The sequence below is a fragment of the Pungitius pungitius genome, chromosome 20 (genome assembly GCF_949316345.1).
Source record: "Pungitius pungitius chromosome 20, fPunPun2.1, whole genome shotgun sequence".
NCBI lineage: Eukaryota > Metazoa > Chordata > Actinopteri > Perciformes > Gasterosteidae > Pungitius > Pungitius pungitius.
This window is the reverse complement of record NC_084919.1, coordinates 8791499-8812327: the sequence shown is the minus strand read 5'-3', so window position 1 is coordinate 8812327 and position 20829 is coordinate 8791499. Positions and strand designations below refer to the sequence as shown.

The 20829-nt window shown below is 47.3% G+C and overlaps 1 protein-coding gene across 11 annotated transcripts in view; it reads left to right on the top strand.

Moving 5' to 3' along the window:
- Positions 1 to 20829, top strand: part of sash1a (SAM and SH3 domain containing 1a) — a 121491-nt gene that overhangs the window by 82027 nt on the left and 18635 nt on the right. For 7 of the 11 annotated variants that reach the window (XM_037449850.2, XM_037449849.2, XM_037449848.2 and 4 more), the window contains exons 2-7: positions 8197 to 8325; positions 15706 to 15756; positions 15845 to 15894; positions 20079 to 20119; positions 20289 to 20378; positions 20484 to 20596. In XM_037449850.2, coding sequence (XP_037305747.2) covers positions 8197 to 8325; positions 15706 to 15756; positions 15845 to 15894; positions 20079 to 20119; positions 20289 to 20378; positions 20484 to 20596 — 474 coding nt within the window. Of the gene's footprint in view, positions 1 to 1540; positions 2242 to 2337; positions 2534 to 8196; positions 8326 to 15705; positions 15757 to 15844; positions 15895 to 20078; positions 20120 to 20288; positions 20379 to 20483; positions 20597 to 20829 lie in introns of those variants that run through there. The other 4 variants (XM_062559465.1, XM_037449851.2, XM_037449856.2 and 1 more) reach the window with 3 other exon arrangements.

Sequence of the window (20829 nt, the reverse complement as noted above, 5' to 3'; positions counted from 1 at the left end):
TGCCCAAATACTTAGTACAGATATTCATGTTCCCAAGAGAATGACCTGACCTTTCATCAGGGGCCGTCATTGGGTCAAGGTTTGGCCAGTATTTTGGTGGAATTCCCCTCAGCACCAGCTGTGTTCTGTGTCTTCATTAAGAAATGCAGTATTTATATTACTAATGAGGTAGAATTGCACACATATTGGTTAGGTGCAGACTATGCCGCACACATTTAGACACCATTCACACTTGTCTGTTTGTTTGTACTTGCTCTGTTCTCTGAGCCGCCGTAACGACCGAATTTCAAATCTTGGGAGGAGGATGTTATATTATAGTTGAATTATGTTCACCACGTATCTCCTTGCACAGTAGAAACTGTGTCTTTGGGGATTATTGTGTAACTGATCTGTAACTGATGACCGTTATACATGGGTACGGAATGTGTGTTCAATGTAATTGTTCCGGTCTGTTCTTTTTCCCTCGGTTGTGTTACTTCAAATGCACGTTTGCATTGCATGGGGTGTTGCGCGGTGTTTTTCTGTTCAACCGCGGGTGAAGCAGCGTTCCAGATTATCTTGGAACCACGGAGAAGTGATTTAAAATGTTTGGTCTTACCTTTCCGAGGCCCTCCATCTCTCATCCTTCTGGCATCTGTCACAAGATCTGGCAGCTGTTGTCGCTCTGAGAAAATATGCCACTGAAAAGAAAAAAACCAAACGGGGAATCCGAGAGCGTCTCAAGACCTCTTCATTATAATAGAGTAGCCTGCTGCTGGAGCGTAACAAAGGGCCCATCAGACAGGATAGCTGTGCAATTTCATGCTTGTACATGACGTGTTTTTTTTTTGTTTTTTTTGTAGCTTGCATATTCAAATGAGATCTGCTCAGAGGATGTTGCTCCTACTCTATACACCGAATGCCGTATGTGGGCATGGAAATCCTAAACCAGTTCATTTAAAAACGTCTTACAATCAAAGTCGCATGCGTTATTGTTCATGAGAGGCACAGGTCAGCAAATGCATCGCCCCCTAAAGAAAACCCAAGTTTTTTCCCCATGCACTTATTTTCTTCCTACAATTGTGAGGAGAATGTGTTTTGTTCACAGTGGCTATTCATCGCTGGCATGGAGAGACAAATTGGTGGAAAGACCTGTCAGCATGAGATAAAGAAAAAAGTTTTCAATTAACTCTGAACTTCTTATCTCTTTTTGAGCGTTTGCTGCCACAGCGATATTATAAAGTGACCATTTACAAAGAGCATAGAAGGCAAAAGGGACATCAACAGCATGACGAAGGAGGATTTGGTGACTGGTGTGCACAGGGAGCAGCAGGCCTTTGGAATTTCACACAAGTATGATGTTCAGGGTTTGAACAAAATATGTTCACATCACATTAGATGGTTCAATTTACCAACGAGTCAGAAATGAATAACGTATTATTTATGTCAGTCAATGACATTGGACAAGTGTTTGGCTCCGCTCAAGTGTTTTGTTGGGAGGAGTGTGCGAGGCAGGCTGGGAGGGAGGGAGGGAATCAGCGGGTGAAGTGAGGGGGAGGCGCAGAGTTTGGAGGATTTGCGGTGTGCTGCGGGCGATCTCTCACTCCACTTTTTTTTTAACAAATGGAAATAAGCTCACTCGGAGAGTTTAGAACCCACTTTTCTGTCCCTCGTCAAGCGATTCCATCAACGTTTTGGAAACTTCTCTCCCGCTAGGACGACACCCCCCCCCCCCTTCTCTCGGTGTGTCGCTTGGTTTGTGCCCTGGCACGGATCCGCAGCAGGGAATACGCCGCGCAGAGGAACCTTTGGGACGAATGACCTGTTGCTGGGTCAAAACACAACTCTGGGAACCCCCTTTTCTCCCCGAGTGGCTTTCTAACGACTTGAATTCGACGCACGAAGTTTGCCGCTGGGAGTTTTTGCAAAACATGTCGGGAAGCCACTCGCGCACTAAACTTCCGACCGTGCACAACAATGTCGGAGCGCTGCGCCGGTGCGTCAAGGGCAACTTTCTGTAGGGGCCGACTCGGCTCCCACGTCGCGTTCATTGCCGGTGGTAAGGTTCACTGCCCGTGGCGCTTTAGATTCCAGCTTTGCACCACATTGGTGTGACTGAGAACTAAAGTATAATAATAATAATTAAAAAAAAGCATGGAAGGTGATCAGGAGACCGGTGCGCCTTCCGATGAGCCCCGGGCGGACGGCGCTGCTGCGTCCGACAGTTTTTCCCAACTGTGGACCGACGTTATGGGGATGTTGGTAAGTGTGTCTGTGTGTGTGTGGTTGGTCGGGGGGGGGGGTGCGGACTGATGAAGTGTTTTCACCCTCGCCCCTAAAAGTTGACACCGATTTGCCGAACGAGCGTCCGTGTGGCCAATTAGTTGCCGCATGCAAATGGCGCGTCGGAACTGCTCCAAAGAGCCGCGCGTCTCCATAAAGGCCCGAGTCTCAGACGCGCCACCGCTGCACGCGGTTCACTTGCAGGCTGCTGGTCACGTATTTATACGCTTTGAGTCGGTCGGATTGGAAGGGGACTTGAATGAGAACCACGGTATGTAACGCCTTGAAGGATTAACCCTTCGTGCTTTGGGTGTGTTGGTGTTTGGTGTAATTACATGCTGCATTGTTCCTCCGACCCGGTTTTGTTGCTCTTCTAGCTGAGGATAGGTGTTCGTGTCTGTGTTGTTCACTGGAGGAAATCTGTGCCAAACATAAACCTGCAAATGCTGATTATTGGAGGTGCTTCAGTTCTCCTGAAGTACACGCCAAGGTCCCCGAGTCTATCATGAAACATTGGAGCATTTTCTGCATTTGCTCATAAGTAATTGTTTAAGTTAAGAGTGATATTCCCACAGTGTTCCACCCCCCTTGATTTGAGGAGGTTTTTGAGTGCCCTGTTTTCTTTTATAAACTGCATAATCCCAGTCCTGAGGGAGCCAGATTAACTGTATTCTGCATATTTGTGCCTTAACTGGTCTTCACTTTGGAGATGCTCGTAACAACTTTTGTTCAGCGGTCCTGACTTGAAAGGCCGTGGGGGTCAGATAGATCCGCAGACCAAAAGTGCACTTACTTCCAGTGTGTTTAAAGACAGAGGTGTTAATTTGGTTTGGTCTGGCACTGGAGATGTAAAGGGTCAGGGTGTGTAAATGCACAAGTGTGAGTGTTTGTCTGTCGGTGTGCGTGTGTGTGTGTGTGTGCGTGTGTGTGTGTGTGCACACGCAGTTGGGGGAGGCTGTCCTGCCCTCTGACACCAAGTGGGAGACCTGGCTCCAAGCCAGGCCATTTATCCAGATTTATTGCTTTGTAGGCAAATGTCTGCAGGACTAAGCGCTCCTGGTTTCCCCCGAGCAGAGAGACTTAACATGCAAAACAACGCGCTTCTTGAGTCCTTCTGTTCTTGACTTAAACCGTATGTGTCGATTACAGTAATCCACTGTTTTATGGCCAGTCGAATTGGGATGAAACGTACATCGTTCCCTTTGCTAACATCAACATTTGAGGTCAAGATGTAATTGCGAAACTATACTGGAAATATTAGAAATGTGAAAGTATGCAACATTCCTGGTCTTCTTGGCGGCTGACTGTGTCTGTGAAAAGTTCAACAGGTCAGAGTTTCACACTGGAGCTAACTGCCTGACAACCATGCCACGATATGATTTTCTGTTTGGTCGTTTGGAGATGATTTTTTATTTTAACTTAATGGCAGCTTGCACCACTTTCAAAGGGTATCTTAAGTCATTTTGTTGAGTAACACAGTATCTTTAAGCAACCTATGACATGAATAGCCTTAGCACAATGAACACTATCCACCTCAAAGTGAAATGGATCTGCTAATTAAACCATTGCCATGTGACTCTCAGTGGCTTTTGTTCTGCTTGGGGGCCAATAGGGGAATTCAATGGCCTTGTTAATTAGGGGTTTGGCCCCAGCCTGTTGACCCGACTTTAACTCGCTGTTACCCATGTGTTTGGTTTTGGCTCCCCAGAACACGTCTAGCTTATGATCTTCATTTTCATCTCCAAAATATGTTTTCATCTAGATAGGGAACTTTGGTCTCAAGGCTCCTTTTGTTTTTTAGACATCCTTGTCTTTGAGGCTAATCCTACACATAAGTCAGGCTGTTGTTTAATGTAGTTAATAACAATACCATTTATCTGTGGTTGAAGTTGAGTAAATATGCCCTTGAACTAATAAAGAGTCAAAGGCAGTTTGTGACAGAATGGTGCTATAGTACTTTTAAGTGGTCGGGTTTACAGATGTCAGAATGTGGATTTGCCTCTAGTCCCGCCCCTCTTCTAGACAAGTTAACTTAACTAAGGGCGCACTTCTAAATGTTCGACCTAGTCTAGACAATTTGATCACAAACCTGGACAGCTGACACTCATCCTGTATTCCATTTTTGCTCCTCTGAAAGAAACCTCTCATCCCGTTTTTGCTTGAATGGTCGTCTTGAGCCTTGTGGAAATCTCTTACTTGCCTGCAGGAATTATTTTCTGTTTGTGGAGTTTTGTGGTGTTTCACACAGTGTGGGTGTGCTACACAGTGCTTTGTCTCTAGACTTAAGGATCGGAGACTGCTCTTGAGACATGGATATTGATTGTCTGCAAAATAAATGGCTAGATGAGGTGATATGTGTTCTTCCTCCCACATAAGACTTCATACGGACTAGCAGCAGAGCGCTTCTCCTTTTCTGCCAAATAGTGAGCGAGGCCCCTTTATATCTTTGCCAATAATGCTCTTACGTAGTCCGTTGTAGCTAATTGTGTCTATTGTTTCCCATTCCGACTCGTCTCACTTCTCCCTTGCTCCGCCTTCCTGACTGATGTCATTATTCAGGTCACACACATAGAGAACTGGCAGGATTCCTCTGCTGAGATGGCAGAGCACTGTTCTGCTAAAACCTGGATATCCTCAGGAAGCCCACTTTGGACTTTGCCCTCCTCGCCACACCTTCCCCGGCTGGACTGGCGCTCTATGGCGTGGTTTGGGATTTAGTTGCTGTATTTAAATGCCCAGGTTCAATGTGGACAGCTTTTATGGTTCAATCCCTACGAAACACGAGTGTAATGTAACCCTACACACAAAGGAAGACAGCCAGTGTATAGGTTGCATCACTAGCAAAAGTGATTATATCCAGGACGTCCAAACACTACACCAGATTCGTGGCTCTGTTGTGAAGTGTAGTCATTGTTCTTTACCCCCGAGAGAAGGGGCAGTCACCGGCTAGCCTTGGGACAATGGTTAACACCATGTACGCCACCATCCAACCCATTCAGGAATGTGAGCCCTTAGGATAGACCAGAAAAAACATTGTTAGGCACAGGGGACAATGGCATCTAACCTTGCTTGTAAATAAATAAACCAACACTTTCTCTGGGAAACTTTACTACCTCTAACTACTAATAGACTTCTTACAAGTGGCAGGAGACCAACCTTTGTGGTAGTTAGAATGCCAAGAATTGTGTGATCAATCGACTAATTGAAGCTACCGGCTCATGAATTAGTGTGGCGCCGTGCTGCCTTTAGTAACCATATACTTAAACAGCATATTGAAAACCAAAGCTGACTAGTTTTGATTTGTTTCCCATTAGTCAAGGGATGAACTTTATTTTTCCATCTAGGGATTTCAGCGTGGATGTTAATCGTCTGCATTCCTCCAGCGCAACCCTGAAAAAAATATTGTGTAAATCCCTTGGTCGTGGCTCAGTAGCAACCATATCACACATTGCTGAAATATTTATCCACTGTGGTGCAATACCAGTAATTTGTGTTTCAATGGTTAAACACCATGGCACCCGCTAAGGAATAGTTATTTCATCTGTGTGAATGTCTTCTACATTTCTCAGAATGTTTTTCTCAGTCGTAATTGGAGATTTGAATTGTCCAGAGGCGACACAAAACAGTTTATTCACAGTTTAGTCTGAACATTGGAAGGAGCCATCTCGACGGACTGGGCTTCAACAGTAAATGAAGCATACTGTAAATACACTCGCTCACTCACAAATATGAGCTTGGGTGTTGTTTCTATTGTTCCAGTCAAGATGGGGAGTTGGCCTCCCTCCCTTGAGGGTGGAGAAGCAGTTACATCAGCTGAAATATTTTCCATTTCAAACATGGACGTTTACTATTGTTCTTCGTTGGTTTCAAAGAGTGCAGTGATTCTATTTTTAAGCATTGTTTTTAGTGTTGTTGTTTAGCTTAATATGGTAACGCAGAGAGACCTCATATGCTTTCCAGCTGAGGACAACTGTGGGGGATTTAACACCCGTCCCTAGAATCTCTCTCTAATAAATTTTGGTTTCTTCCCACCCAGGCTCCAGATGTTTTATCCTCCTCTCAACCCACAGCTGCCCTAGTCAGTATCCCACAAATCATCCCTTGTCCATGCTCGGCACCCCCCCCCCCACCCCCCCACCCCCTCACCCCCAGATACACACACTGTGTGTGTTGACCCCCGATGCTCTTCCACCTAAACTCCCACGTTGACAGATTCTCTCTAAAAAACTCTTGCTCGTCTGATGCCCCATGTGCTCAATCAAGGTTTGCCTTTCCCAACGTGCCGTCTCATAGTTGACAAGTACATAACTGAGTGTATGCAGTATCACTTTACAAGGTGTGGGGGGGGGGGGGGGGGGGTTCAACTGGGTCGAGCTCATGCCATGAGAGAATTTCAGTTATCCACACACACACACACACACACACAGGGACGTCTGCGCACCGGTGGACGCATACGACTAAAGACCCCACATCCATCTGGGGACGGCAAGACACGAAGTGTGTGTGGTGATTACAGCGCCCTGGAGTTCTGTCATGAGAGCGTGCTTTCAATCTTTGCAAGGAATGTGGGAGGGGGGGGGGGGGGGTGAAACGTGTGTCCGCTCAGAGAGCGCTCCCACTGGGAGTCTCGGTCATCTCGGGACCATTTGTCCGGCCAGAAGCAGAGTCTCTCCAGCCACGAGGTTGGGAGGGTAGATCGCCGCCAGCCCAAGTGCACTCTGAGACGAAACATGTGTTGGTCAGTAACATTGTGTTCCCTGCGCAACCCGTTGCTGTGCCCTTTCACGACGGAGTCCACTGAGCTGTGTTGGTGGATGATTGGTTCGCCCGTGTTTGTTTTGGTGCAATGTTTTTGAAAATCTCCTGCGGCCCCGCATGCACGTGAATGCTAATGTGTGTTCGCAGGGGCTTCGTGCCCACGTGCGTGCGTTTGTGGCGCTCACACTCACAGTGATCCATTCATCTGTGGCCTGGCACCCAGATAGGGGGTCCGGTTTGAGGAAGACAGGGACTGAGAGAGACTGTTCGGACCCTGCACAGTGACTCAAAGCTCGCTGTCTGCCTGGCACAGATTAGATCAACACCGATGAATATTCAACAGTTTGCCATCACTGCCGGAATGGCCAGATATTTTACCAAAGCAAGAGCCGAGTGTCTTTTCCCCTTTTATCCCACCTAGAGCATGAGTCGTTGGTTGGGTAAGTGCGTTGAGTACAACACAGATTGTATTTACACCAAAGTTTCACACATGGATTGACCCTTTGGCCTACGGCATGGTCTCGCTTCATCGTTCATTTAACTATTCAATTTTCCAAAAGTAACTCTGAGACCAGTCTTCAATGTCTTCTCTGTTTTGAAGCACAGCTTCCTCCCTCAGTCCTAAACACACGTCTTCCACACAAAGACAGGAAATGTGTTGATCTTAAACTACAGCCAACCGGAAGAGTGTGTTTGGTTTGTGGTTCGGTGAACGTCTGAGGAGGCAAAGGGCATCCTTGATTATATTCTCGATAAAGACAACACCCGGTGTCGGGGATGCCCAAAGCCACTGAATGGCCTTGATAAGGATTAACTGCCAAAAATATACAGACCTTTTATTGAGGGGTATATTTGGGTTGTCTGGTTTTGGAGTGTGTGTGTGTGTGTGTGTTTTTACCCCCATGCATGCCTATAGGTCATTGAATGAGAACATGTGTCTAAACTTTGGTACTGTAAGGGTGATAGTGGTTTTAATGACGCTGTGTAACAAATGGAGTTTGTTAACCCATTTTCCTTGTAGATTGTGGAAGTGATCAAAGCATAAGATCGACTGTTGGGTTTTTCTGGATATCAAATGGTCTAAAACATACAAAGACTTTTCTTCCCTGTCAGCTTTCCCTTCTTGGGAGGTCGTAGTTTCCCCGGCTAAACCGCGCTGTCTCTTCCTCTCTCCAGGACGGTTCTCTGGGCAACATAGATGACCTTGCCCAGGAGTACTCTGAGTACTACAACACCTGCTTCAGTGACGTCAATGACCGCATGGAGGAGCTACGCAAAAGACGAGTCTCCCAAGAGGATGACATGGTAAATTCAAACTCGCACACACACACACAGACTAAAGTTGTTTACCTCGTGGAATCAGCAAAAACATCGGTCGGACACATCTGTTGCATGCTTTCAAAATGCTTTGGATGAAGGACCATTTTTTTTGGAAAATCCTTTGAATGACCTTTAAAAATAGTTTTACGGTGTAATTTCCACAGTTTTAGCCAACAACCAGCAAAGAAAGCACAACATAACAGCAGCGGAACAAACATGCATGTGTGCTAAAGTTTAAGCCTTTCCCCAAAGGCAGTGTGCCTTCTCTGCATGTGAAGGCATTTGTATTCTGGGGGTCCTTTTCACAAGGATGTAGGGTAGTGGGGCACCCCTTTGGTTGCCTAGCAGCATTCAAACGTATGGAGGAATGTTGATGGTGTTGCCACAGAGGGCGTAGCTCTACTATGCACAAATGTAAGAGCGCGTGTTGAGTGTGATGCTAAAGTCATTTTTTGTTCCATCAATTACATATTTGACAGGGTTAAATATAAGGTATAAATCAATGGAAACATTTGATTTGTAGCCATCTCTTCTGATCTACTTGAAAGAAAGAATCTGACATCCTGACGAGGATGTTTTGTACCGCAAATATAACAACACTTTCTGACAAAAACAGGTTGTGGTCTCCATTGACAGATTTTGCTCATGCTGGCCATGTCATCGCAGATACTGTTTCAGCACCTGTCAAAGATTGTGCTGCTCATACATTTTAGTCATTTCTGATTTGCCAGTTCAATGGGAGGCCCCTTCCATCCAAAGGCAGCCGTATGGTTTTGGGTGGATCAAGCATGCATCAGATGGAGAGCTGATATATTGTTCTCCTCCTTTGGATACCTTTTTGGTTTGATATTAGGACATGTTCTCTCTGTGGGGCCTTCGTTTGAGTTTACATTAGTATGGATTTACCTCTGGACATTTTATAGTTTGCCAAGCTTTCATCCCGACGATTTGAAGCGGATGAAGAGGAGGCTGTCGGGCTGAATACGCAGCGAGAGAGTTAGAGAGGAAAAGAGCTGACTGGGCTCTGAGCCTGAAGCCCAACACAGGATGAGGATGCGGACGGAGGGAGGAGGATGAGGGGAATGAAGGGAAGGAGGGGAATGAAGGGAGCCTGCAGCTGTCTCGCCACTCTGCAATGCTTGGCACCAAAGTATAGGAGATGGGGAGAAAAAAAAAACAACAAACATGAAGGAAGCAAAAGAGGTCAGGCAACACCTTATTGAGAGTTCTCCAAAGCTGAGCATCAACCTACGCTATATGGATTGAACTGGGCCTCGTATTTCAGTGAGGTCCTTTTCTAAACTTAGGTTTGGTGAAGTGGAGAACAACCGTTTCTGGGCCGAGGGTAACAGCAGGTTGAGCAAAACTTCTTCCTCTTAGGCAATATTTTTCCAGTGGGCTAGCTAGCTTCATAGACTGAGAACCTGTGGCCCGGTACCTGGAGAACTTGGTTAATGAAAATACACAAAAAAGAAAGAAAAGCCGAGCGCGTGAGGAATGTGCGCTGCAGAATGGACGCAGTCGGAATGAGAGAAGCCAACAACGTTGTGTTCAGAAACCCGTGGCTGCAAGCAAGCGTCATGCAGCTGCCTCCCAAAGGACCAGAAGCAGATGGTTGAAGAAGGTCACGATGTCCAACAGCCACGTTAATGGGGAGACTTTTGGCTGGTTGCATTCCTCGGGGAGTTAGGACTCGTCACTATTTAAAGGGTACAGGATGATTGGTGACTCGCTCATGTCCCACGCCCTCTGCAGCCATTGTCTTTCTTATTTTCCTACTCAAAATGAATGGGTCAGTTCTTTTCTGGTGCTGATGAGGAACTCAAACCATCTCACAACCCTTTCAAAGTAACTTTTGACGACCTAGAAGGTCACTCAGTCCCTCCACGGCAGAGGGGGAGAGGTCAACTTAGCTTTGACCACTCCTGCGCTTCACATTTCATTTATTATAATCCTGATGTTCACTCCCGTTCCCGGCTGGGCTCGCAGCCACCGACGGCGCCTGCGGAATGACAATAACCTTGTCTTTTTTTTCCTGTGAAAGTGAAAGAAAGGGTTAACTGTCTATAGTTTGAATGTAGCCAGCATGGTGACAAAACAGTAAAAGAAGTATTCTCATTGACTGTTTCTGTTCCCCAAAACAGTTTCTATTTGAGCCCAAAAAAGTGTGGATATCTTTTTTTAAATAGGAACTTCTTTTTTTCTGTTCTTGCAACACTAACATTCCGACAAAACTGTGTGTAGCTTTTTTGTTTAGTTGTTTTTACTTGCACACTGTGTCTGCCCGCTCCTACGGGGGCCCCCGATTTGACAAAGTGATGGTGGTGGCCCGTTGCGGTAAAACACCACCAGGAGCTGATGAGAGAGGCTCTCTCAGAGATGACTATCGTCGTGGTGACTTCCGGCCTTTCGTTCCACAGCATCTTCATGTTAGTTTTATGGAGAGCAGGGATACAAGGGGTTGAATAAACATCCCCCTTTGGGAATGTGACCTATGGATTAGCGCGTCCACGCACAGTTCCCCAGTGCTTCTATAGAAAATGAGGCTCTCACTAGCGTGCTGACTTGGTAATGCACAAAGCTTATTGGTGGAAGGGGAAGTATAGCAAATAGTTTGGCAACTCTAAAATATCCTTTTGTTTTGGTTTTGTTTGAAGTGAAAATCATTCAGAGTGAAAGTAAAGATTTTAATAACACTTACTGCTTCAAGCAAACGTCATGTTTTTAGAATGTTTTGCATGCAACAACCTACACTGCAGAGAGCTATGCATCTCAGATCAATTATTTAAACAGTAATTGCTGGTGTATTAGCGGTTTAAGTCATAATTACAGTTAGGCGGGGTTTTTTTCTCTTCCATTTGGCATGGATTTCATTTCCATGACCTGCTTTTCTGCTTGTATTCTTAGTCTTAAGAGTTTTGTATGAGTGCGCCTTATTCAAGATTACCTCTTTGTCTATTAGGACAGAAGGATTTGGCATTGCTGCCCTTTTCTTTCCACCCTGAAGCCCCATTTTATTTTGCCCTCCTTGTGGTTAATGAGGTAGTCAAAAATTTTATTTTGAAAATCCGAACATGCAAGTATAGAATTTTTCTTTTCTTTTAAAGCCAATTATATTTATGTTTAATATTATTTATTTTATTTATACTCCTCCTCATTGTCTGTTACTTTCTCTTTCCGTATTCTTTTCACCACTGCATTTGCTACTTATTACTATGGTGGGAAAAAAAGGCCAAACTGTGGACATAGAAGCTACTTTAGAAGTGTGTAGACTGGGCGGCCGCGTGGATAGCGGCCTTCAGCCCGACGGGGGGAAAACATCAACACGAGATGAGTGCGTATCTCTCAATCCTTAGAGAAAGGAACACATGTTGTACATCAAGTGTAAATCAGGATGGATCCTTTAGAAATGTGTGGTTGCGGGGCAAACCTTAGCACACTTCAACGTGCCTTAAACCGCGATGACAAATGGCAACACCGTCCGTGGTAATATCCTTAAAAGTCCTTCTAAAGTCATGGACAAACAAGCAGGCCTTGAAGAAAAAAAAGAAAAAAAACCCCTTTGATGCGTTGGCCAAAACCCTTCAGGCGTCTCACTGTTGACCTTATAATTTAAACACTTTTGACACACAAACGCCTCAGCTGGTGTCGGATTGATCCGCTTGCCTAAGGATTGCGCTGTAATGGTTTTTCTAGCTGAGCAGCTCTACAGACGGGGGTTAAGACTCTTTTTTTTTTTTTTCTTGCCAGGAGGCCTGTGTGAAGTCCAGTCGTCAAAGTGTGTCAGTTCAGCCGGGGGTTAAAACCACAGCGCGGGAGAGAGACAAACTGTCGCAGCAAACGGCGGCTTATTTTCCGCCTTTTTCACCTTCAGGCTTTCGCTTAGAAAACGGCTGCACTCGACAGCTGCCGTTGTTGCTGTAAGATTACTTTTAAATGATGTTGGCCGGCCTTGGGAACGCTCGTGCAAAGCAAGCAGTGTATTTGTAATTCTCCTTTTTTTTTCTTTTTCCGTCAGGATCATGAGACTGTCACCGGAATTTGCAATAACGCTGGTATTTGTCTGGAAATGGCAAAGGAATGGCGCTCAGAACGCTCCTCGCTGTAGAAACACGCATGCTTTTCCTGCCAGTACACACACACACGCACGCACGCACACAGAAAGGAAAACGACTGAGGTGTCATCTGCTGCCCACATTCGCCCACATGTATTTCCTGCTCCTGGGTGGGTGAGGTTTCGTTCAGTCGTGTCTGTGGACTTTCCAAGTGAGCCGGTTTAGCAGGCTTTCTTCGGCACCGGTCCAACAAGCTAGCGTGTCTTTGGCCACCGGCCGTCCCAGTCGGTGCCCCCCCCCCGTCCCCCCCCCCCCCCCTCCACACGCAGAGCCTACCCGCAGACCTCATGCTCGCCCACCCAGGTTTACCCACCCATCTCATTTGGCCTACCTCCACCATGCCACCTGGTCCCTCTATTTTCAGCGCACATCCGCTACTTTTGCCTCCGTGGTTGGCAGTAACTCCACTCTGGGGGGGGCGGGGGGGGCTTCACGTTTGAACCAAAGTGCGGCTATTTACCGTTCATCTGTGCTTCCACTCATTAATGGAGTCTGGTGCTAATGTAGCAGATCCGTGTTTAGCTGTAGCTTCTGGATGCTTCCTCCCTTTATCCAACGCAATACATGCTGAAGGAATCAGGGTTTTGTGTTGTGTTGCCATCACTCTTGCATGTGCACGCACAGTGAACCCCGTGGCTGTCATTCGGTGGGGGAGGGGGGGGGGGGGGGAAGCACATGCACGTTCACACGCATCGTGTCAATTCGCGGTAAGTAGAGCAGTGTTTCAAGCGGATGCTGGCGAGTTCAAGTAAAGGATAGCACGCTCCCTCCGGGAGTGTGTTGGGAGATCTAAGTTTCACGTGCAGATACCCCCCCCCCCCCCACACCTCCCACACCCCCACCGCATCCATCTGATATTCTCTTTCAGAATCTGTGTCAGTTGAGCTGGCAACTCTTTCCACGTTCAATTTGGCTTCTTTCGTTAGCGATGCACACTTCTGAGAGGAGCCCTGAGGAGCCTTGACACAAACATTCTGTGACTAATGAATCTCTCAGAGTTGCACTTTAAGCCAAACTGGGGGGGGGGGGGGGGCTTGGGTGCTTTGTATATGCACATATTTTCCCCCCGATCTTCTCCTCAGCTGTCTGTCCACCCTGCCGTGCCAGAGATGGCACGCACGGACAAGGAGTCAAGGGAGGCAGCAGGAACAGAGAGCTGCTTTGTGTCGAGGGTGTGTTTGTGTGTGTGTGTGTGTGTGTGTACCTGCTCCTCGGTGTGGGTGTCTGTGGAACTTTGCTTCTCTGGTAGCGTGTATTACAATACGTTTGGGTCATTTTGTTTTTTTGTTCCTTCTGTGTGACATCACGCTGCACCAGGCCGTTGTTTCAGCAGCGTCTAGGGGTGTAGATGTTGTTTATTTGAACAACATAAGCTCTGCCGCTCTCTTCTGTTGCGTCCCAGATCCCCTCCTACGCTGAGCTAGATGCAACCACACACGTCTCTATTTGCCTGCTAAGTCTTCTACATCAGGTCTTTTTTTATGACACAAGTACCTGCTCCCTGACTTATGGGACTCCCCACACTGCCGGGGGAATTGTGTCCGAGCTTATCCGACATCAGTTGATTTACTTTCCAAAGAAACGTCCTGAGCCATGTCTCTGACTTCCTGATCACTGAAACAGACAAATAGATAAACGAGGCAGAAGAAGACTAGGAGGACTTGTACAACTTGGCCACACAGTCTCTCCAACATCTCCTCCCGTCTACCTTGAGTTGATAAGTGTCTGGTTCCCACTGAGGTTTTTGCCACCTTCTCCTGCTCTTGTGATCCACAGGTCCCAGGTGCTTAAAGAGCTCACAAAAGGAGGTTATGTCACTTTAAGTTTAAGCTATTAACCACTCACTGACTCCTGCTCGCTGACTCCTGCTCACTGAGGTTTTGGAAGGATTGCAATCCCTCAATCAAAGTCCAGTCAAAGGGTAAACTGAAGGTCACTCTGATTCGGGAGCATGAAGAACCGGCTGTAGCCTCCTCAGATTGTTATCTTACGGTCTAATATCTAGGCGCGTGGATAGAGAATGATGCATACTTCTTAGAAACGGCTCATTTCCTTTTCCTGCTGCCCTGTTGGGAAGCTGCGTATTCGATCAGACTTTTCTTTGTGGCGGCGGGTAGACCAAACCTACTTGGCATCATCTCAGGGATCCTCTGGGGAAATGACTATTAGTAATGCCACTTCGGCTTGACGAGCTGAATTACTGGCATCTAAACTCGTATTATTATGTACAATATGAGGTAATCCTTCCAGTAGTCTTTAGCTATGAGAAAAATGACATACTTTTGGAAGAGAAATAAAAGTTGGGGTTACCAGGGGAGTTTTTGTGTTTATTTTCAAGTTGTGCAACAGTCCCATAGAATGAGATGTCAGAGTTGAGCAACATGGGGTTCCCCTGCAGTTCAGGCCCATTGGGAGTCAAATGAACAATGTTGACGATTGATGGTAATAACCCCAAGGCAAAGAGATGCAAGGCCTTTGAAGCCCGGTTACACATTTTGAAAGTTTGACCCCATCTGTTCCTTCGGACAGCGAGTTTAAAAGCACAAAACCATGAAACTATACACCAGACCAATCAATCAAGGAAGCAATGACATACAGCAGGGTTAGAATTGAAGTCACAGACCTGTTTTGATTGTCCAGCCCCTGTGGAAACATTTGGTTTCAGGCACATCTGTATCTGGATTTTTTTATGATGAGGACTCCTGCTTTTTAAATAGGCAAGAAGTAGCATAATGAGTATTTCCCACTGATTGTGTACAGGACTTTTTGCAGTCAGGTTATCTTTTTCTTTACACAGGCCTTTTCCCCTTGTCTGCTGCCATTTCATTTAGTCCAATGTGGAATATTGTATTACGTATTGAAAGGAACCCCGGGAGGCTTTGACGTCACTATTGCGTAATCCCACTGGAATTCACGTAGCCAGTTATGTAGGCGCCCTTTTGTCATGTCTTGTTCAGCCAGGCGAGTTCACAACAGGAACGAGTTTTGCAGGTTTACCAGAAGCAAGGCTCGACCTGTTTGGTCGTCATTTGCGCACACGTGTGTTTTTGTGTTTTGTTTTCACATGCAAGTGTGTCCACACGAGTCGGAGCACATGAGGGTTTAACCACTCAGGATTTATGTCGTCACCTTTTCTATCCTAATGCAGGTCATTTTCCTTCTTCTTCTTCTTTGTTTGTATGTTATTAAAGGATTATCGCTTGACACTGACATTTGATGTTCTTTCTTCTCTCTCTATTTTCTTTCTCAGGAGAAACTAGATCCGAGCAGCACGTCCCTGCAGCTCCGCTCTGAGATCCAGGTAGGCAGAGACGCTCTGTGTGCACTTTGACCCCAATCTTTGGCTTAAAAAGCCAATCTGACACTGGTCTCCTTCTCTCTGTCCTCAGGAATCACTAGGCCTCAGCAGCGAGGTGTCCACTCCCGAAATGGACAGAAAGTACGTGTCCCACCCACCCCCCCCTCCCCCCTCTCCCCACCCCTCCTCTTTCACATATGACCGGAGCCTTTTAAGGGAGCATGAAACGCGCTCGGATTGAGATGTGGTTCTGTCGCATTGTGTCTGTGTCGCATCAAACTGCGCACGCCTCGCTCTGCACTCGTGGATCTCACTCGGCCTTTCTGCACGACCGCAGCCTCTGGATGGAGATGCATCCATGCCTCCATCGGATCTCCACACAGCTCCTATGTGACAGCTCGGACAGAGGTCCTCCTTCAGCTGACCCGACTTGTAGATACTTTCCCATGGTCTTTGAATGATGAAATAAATGGGGGGGGAAAAGCAATTACCTAATTATATGCAGATATGCAATCGCCGACATTCACAGATATCCCACATTTGACCCGCAGTCGCCCTCCCGAGCTCCATTGGTCACATCTCTGCTTAAAGGAAAACCACTGACTGCTTCCTCTGGCTGACCTGCTCAGTCGAGCAGTCATTCTCTGCTCTCTGGCTTCCTTCCTTCCTGCCTTTGTGTCCAGCAGGGGGAAAGAGGGGGGGGAGAGATGGCGAGAACGAGAGGGCAGGATGGAAGCTGGGTGCGGGTGTGGTTCCTTTCCACGGGTTCCTGTAGCTTAAAGTGTTTGCTCTGAATTTCTTCCCCCCGTGGCCCAGCGTGGGACCACCGCGATACGAGTGTGAGGCTCCGAGTCGGCCCACACAAACGGCTCCACTGTCAGACGGATGTAAATTCCCTGCGGTCAGAGACATCTTAAGAAACGGGGTTGGTCGGATCTCTGCTAAACCCAACCTGAGGTCAGGACCGGCATTAAATGCTCTCTGTCTACGGAATAGATCACCCTTGTGTTGTGACCAGAAACCAGAAGAGAGAAGGTACCGTGACTCAAATGATCTCTACTGTTTGGTCTCTGTCCGTGACCGTCGCCTCCGTGTGACTCCCCCTCCCCCCCCCCGCCCCAGTAGAATTGTCACGTTGAGGCGATGACTACCACGTGCGGCAGAGGAAGCGCATACCACAGACATGATCTCTTCTCCCGTGGCTGTGTATGTTGAACAGACAAACGCCGAGGATGATGGGAAACAGATGCCACGACTCGAATGACGTCTCTTTGCTGTTTGAGAAAGTCCCAGAAAGTCCTCGGTCTGGTTTTCTTTCTGTCCTCCGTGCCTCACATCCTTTTCTAGTCTTTAATTAATCTATAATTAAACGGCCCCACATTCAATCGTCTCTACACCTCGGTAATTTCCACTCGTTAATTAATTTATTTGTTCTTCTGTGAGTTGTGGAAGATAACTATTTTATTAACTTAATTTAATTAACCTTGTCTTTTTTTCTTTCTTTTTTTACGCTCGATCCGAAAGCCCCTGAAATCTTTTTTTTTTTTTTTTTTTCTTTCAAAACCTCTCCTCTGCTCCAGCTCTGTTCTCTCTCACACTGCCGATTGTCCACTCTCCACTGTAGGGGTGAACAGGTATCAGGTCGGGATTTTTCACGTGAACATTCCTCACAGCCGCACATGCGCTGACACACGGATGCCCCCCCCCCCCCCCCCCCCCGTCATCTCCGCCCTCAGCAGGACAATGGCAGCAGATTGCCCAGACATCCTCTGGGGCAGCGCCCCGTCGTCTGTGCGTCTCCTCGTCGACTTTGTTGGCAGGAGGCGGGCCTCGCTCCGCGAGTGTCGATGACAGGGCGCACTCAGGGGGGATGAAGGGGTTTAGTCGGGAACTTCCTGTTTTGAAAGGTGATTGATTGGAGGGCGGTTGTTGCAGAGAGGGGGGGGTAAGGGGTGTAGGGGGGGCACCCTCTGGGTCAACGGCAGAGGCAAACGAAGGCGCAGACGCGCGTTTATTCTTAGCCGCAGCAGAATGCGGAGGCAGCTCTGCTTGTGCTTATGTAACTAATAGTCAAATGGAAAAAATAACGAAGTATCAGTTTCGAGCAACAGCACCAAGCTGGAAAACTGAAGTACCGTGTCAGCGCATTTACCACTTGTGGCTGAGTGTTGTGGCCCTCATGGACAGACAGGGAAATGCTCAAAAACGTCTTCTTTTATTTTTTTTTCATCTGTATAATTTTTCTACTTCCCCATCCCTAGGATGCCCTTTTACCCCTTCCATTTGCCCTCCGACCTTTGCCTAGACCCCTCCCCTCCCCCGCCCGGCTTTTCCTGTGGACACTGTTGGCGTAACGCAGGTCGCTGCCTTTCATTGTCTCTGCAAGAGCACCGGAGATCATCGTCCTCCAGGTGGCCGGCCCGGTTGTCAAACAGTTCCCATGTGCGCGCGCACACACACACACACACACACACGTGTTCGTGACGCTGTGATTTACGCCGGGTTCACACAGCTGTGTGTCCAACTCTGACTGTGTGGCTGGTTTATCAACCGCCCCCGTACAGCCAAACCTTTTTGATTCATTCTGGATCACATGATGGCTCTGCACGCACCATCACTTAGGCGCTCCTCCTTTTTCCTTCTTCCTCAAGTTGATACATCTTTTATCCTTGCGCAACTACAACTTACTCGCTGCATGTTTTTCGCTGAATTTGAGTCTCCTGCTACAGCGTAGGCAGCACCCACAGGGCCCTTTGGACGGGGTCAATGCGGTCAGGCGTGTCCTTGTCCACTGGCCAAATTTTCCATTCACTCGCGACTCCAATGGCAGGACAGTGAGCTTTCAGCCAGCGTTAAGGTACTGTGCTTGAAGTTCTGTAGACAATAGAAGGTTGGCTTCTTATACCAATGCGATAAGAAAGCAGTTAAATGGCCCCTCCTCAATGCATGGAACAAAAACTCTAAAAGAAAGGCATGATTTAAAGTTAAACCAATTAAGTAGCCAAACAATGGCTGTGATGACACCCTCTTTAAAATATAGCTGTGTGTGTAAGTGCATGCGTGTGTGTGCTCAGAGCGTGGAAGGGGGGGTGGGGGGGCGGTGAGTTGGTTCCATCGGGCTAGTGCCGAAGCTAATGCTATCTGTGAGTGGGGATGGACACTGGGGCAAACTCCATCCAATTAGCATGTCATTATGTCACCATAGCAACCAGGCTTTAGGCTGCGCAAAGATTTCCCATTGCACCAAGAGAGGGCTGTCGCGTCCAAACAAACGTATGAACACACACACACACACACACACACACACCTTGTTGTGATCTTGTCGCATACTTTGACATTCGGTCGCACAAAGGCTGGTTTGGATGTGCGACCGTGTGAGACAGTGGGGGCTTTAGTAGAGCGACTCACAGAACCCGTCTCTGATGGTCTCACCTGGACACTCTGATGTCCTTTCACCCCTGTGATTTGATCTGCCCTGAAGCTTCGCTCCCTCCTCGCAGCGTATCTTCTTCCGTGAAGTTTTTAAGCAGCTACTTTCACCGCCGCTCTACTACGCACATTTTAATATAAATTGTATAGAAATAGATTGCCATTGATGTGGTTTCTTGCGTCCCCGGAGAACAAGGGAGTCAGCCGCAGCCTCGCATGCGGCTGAAATTGCTAGAATATTGGGTGAGACTGCTCATACGTGACTTTTTGATTGGAAGCTGAGTGCAGTTCATGTGTCACAGGCGGCCCTTGAGTCATTTGCTACCCGTTGGTATTGGTCATTTCTAAGGTTTTATGGACATATCAACTTTTTTTTTTCTTTTTTACTCTGTTATTTTCCATCTGTCTTTCTCTAGTGCTTTCTGTCTTTCTGTCCGTGGGACGGTCTGTCCTGCGGAGGGATGTGGAAACGCAAACAGGCTGACTCTGCCCTGTGGTTTTCTCCTCTCTCTCTCTCTCCTGTTTCTCTCTTCCTCGGTTCCATTGCTGTGTTCCCACTTCCCTTTTCACATACTTGCCCGTCATTTTTTTTTCCCTTGTTGACCTTCTTCATTGCTTTCAAAACATTAGTGCCACCATCTTCATCCGATCCTCTGTTTTTTTTCAGCAGGGGAGAGCTATTGTCTGCATCCTCTCCTCCACCTTCTCCCTCTCAGGCCTAAGGAACCTGGCAATTTCTGTCAGAGAAATGCCACCACTGACCCCAAGTGGTGGCTCAGAGAACTGCAGCCTTCTTTGCCAAAGCTGAACACTAACGAACACCGACAGAGACTGGAGACCTTATGACGTGGTTTGAGTGTGAGAGGTTCATTCTATCTTTACTCTTTCACCCACAGACTGTCTCTGCACAAATCAAGCTCGGAAGAAGGATCTGGAGGTAAATTGAGATGCGTTTTTTAAGCTTAATGTATTGATTCTTTGAGCGTGATTGAAAGCTAAGGAGATCCAGACACACCTATTTGCGCGAGCATCATAACAATGGAATGGTAACCGTGACCCATATCCATGCAGCTGTTAACCTTCTAAACATTGAACTCCACTTTTAGGTAAATGGGACAATAAGAAGAAGAACAAGTCGTTTTGGCAGAACTTCCGCAAGTCTCCGCACAAACCCGTCATGAGGCAGACGTCCAAAGGTTTGCGTGGCTCTACGTCTCCGTTCCACTGTACTAAACACACGACACCCCATGTTTGACTGTTTCTCTTTCACCCCTTTGCCTCCCCACCCCCTCCCCTCCCAGGTGAAGACATTGGCTACGTGGCTAGTGAGATCACCATGAGCGATGAGGAGCGAATCCAACTGATGATGATGGTGAAAGAGAAGATGATCACCGTTGAAGAAGCTCTCGACCGGGTAGGAGGCTCCCTTGACTCCTCCCCCCCCCCCCTCCCACACTTTTACTTGACCCCTTACCTTAGAAGTGCCGGCGTGCAGGCTGCGTAGTTCCCCACCCCTCCCCGTGGATTGCAGCCTTCCCTCCTGTGTGCTCCATACCCCCCCCCATCATGGCTCTGGCTTACTAAAAAGACTCACTCCTACTAACATATCCCCCCTCCGAGGCCCCACATTTCTTTAAACACACACAA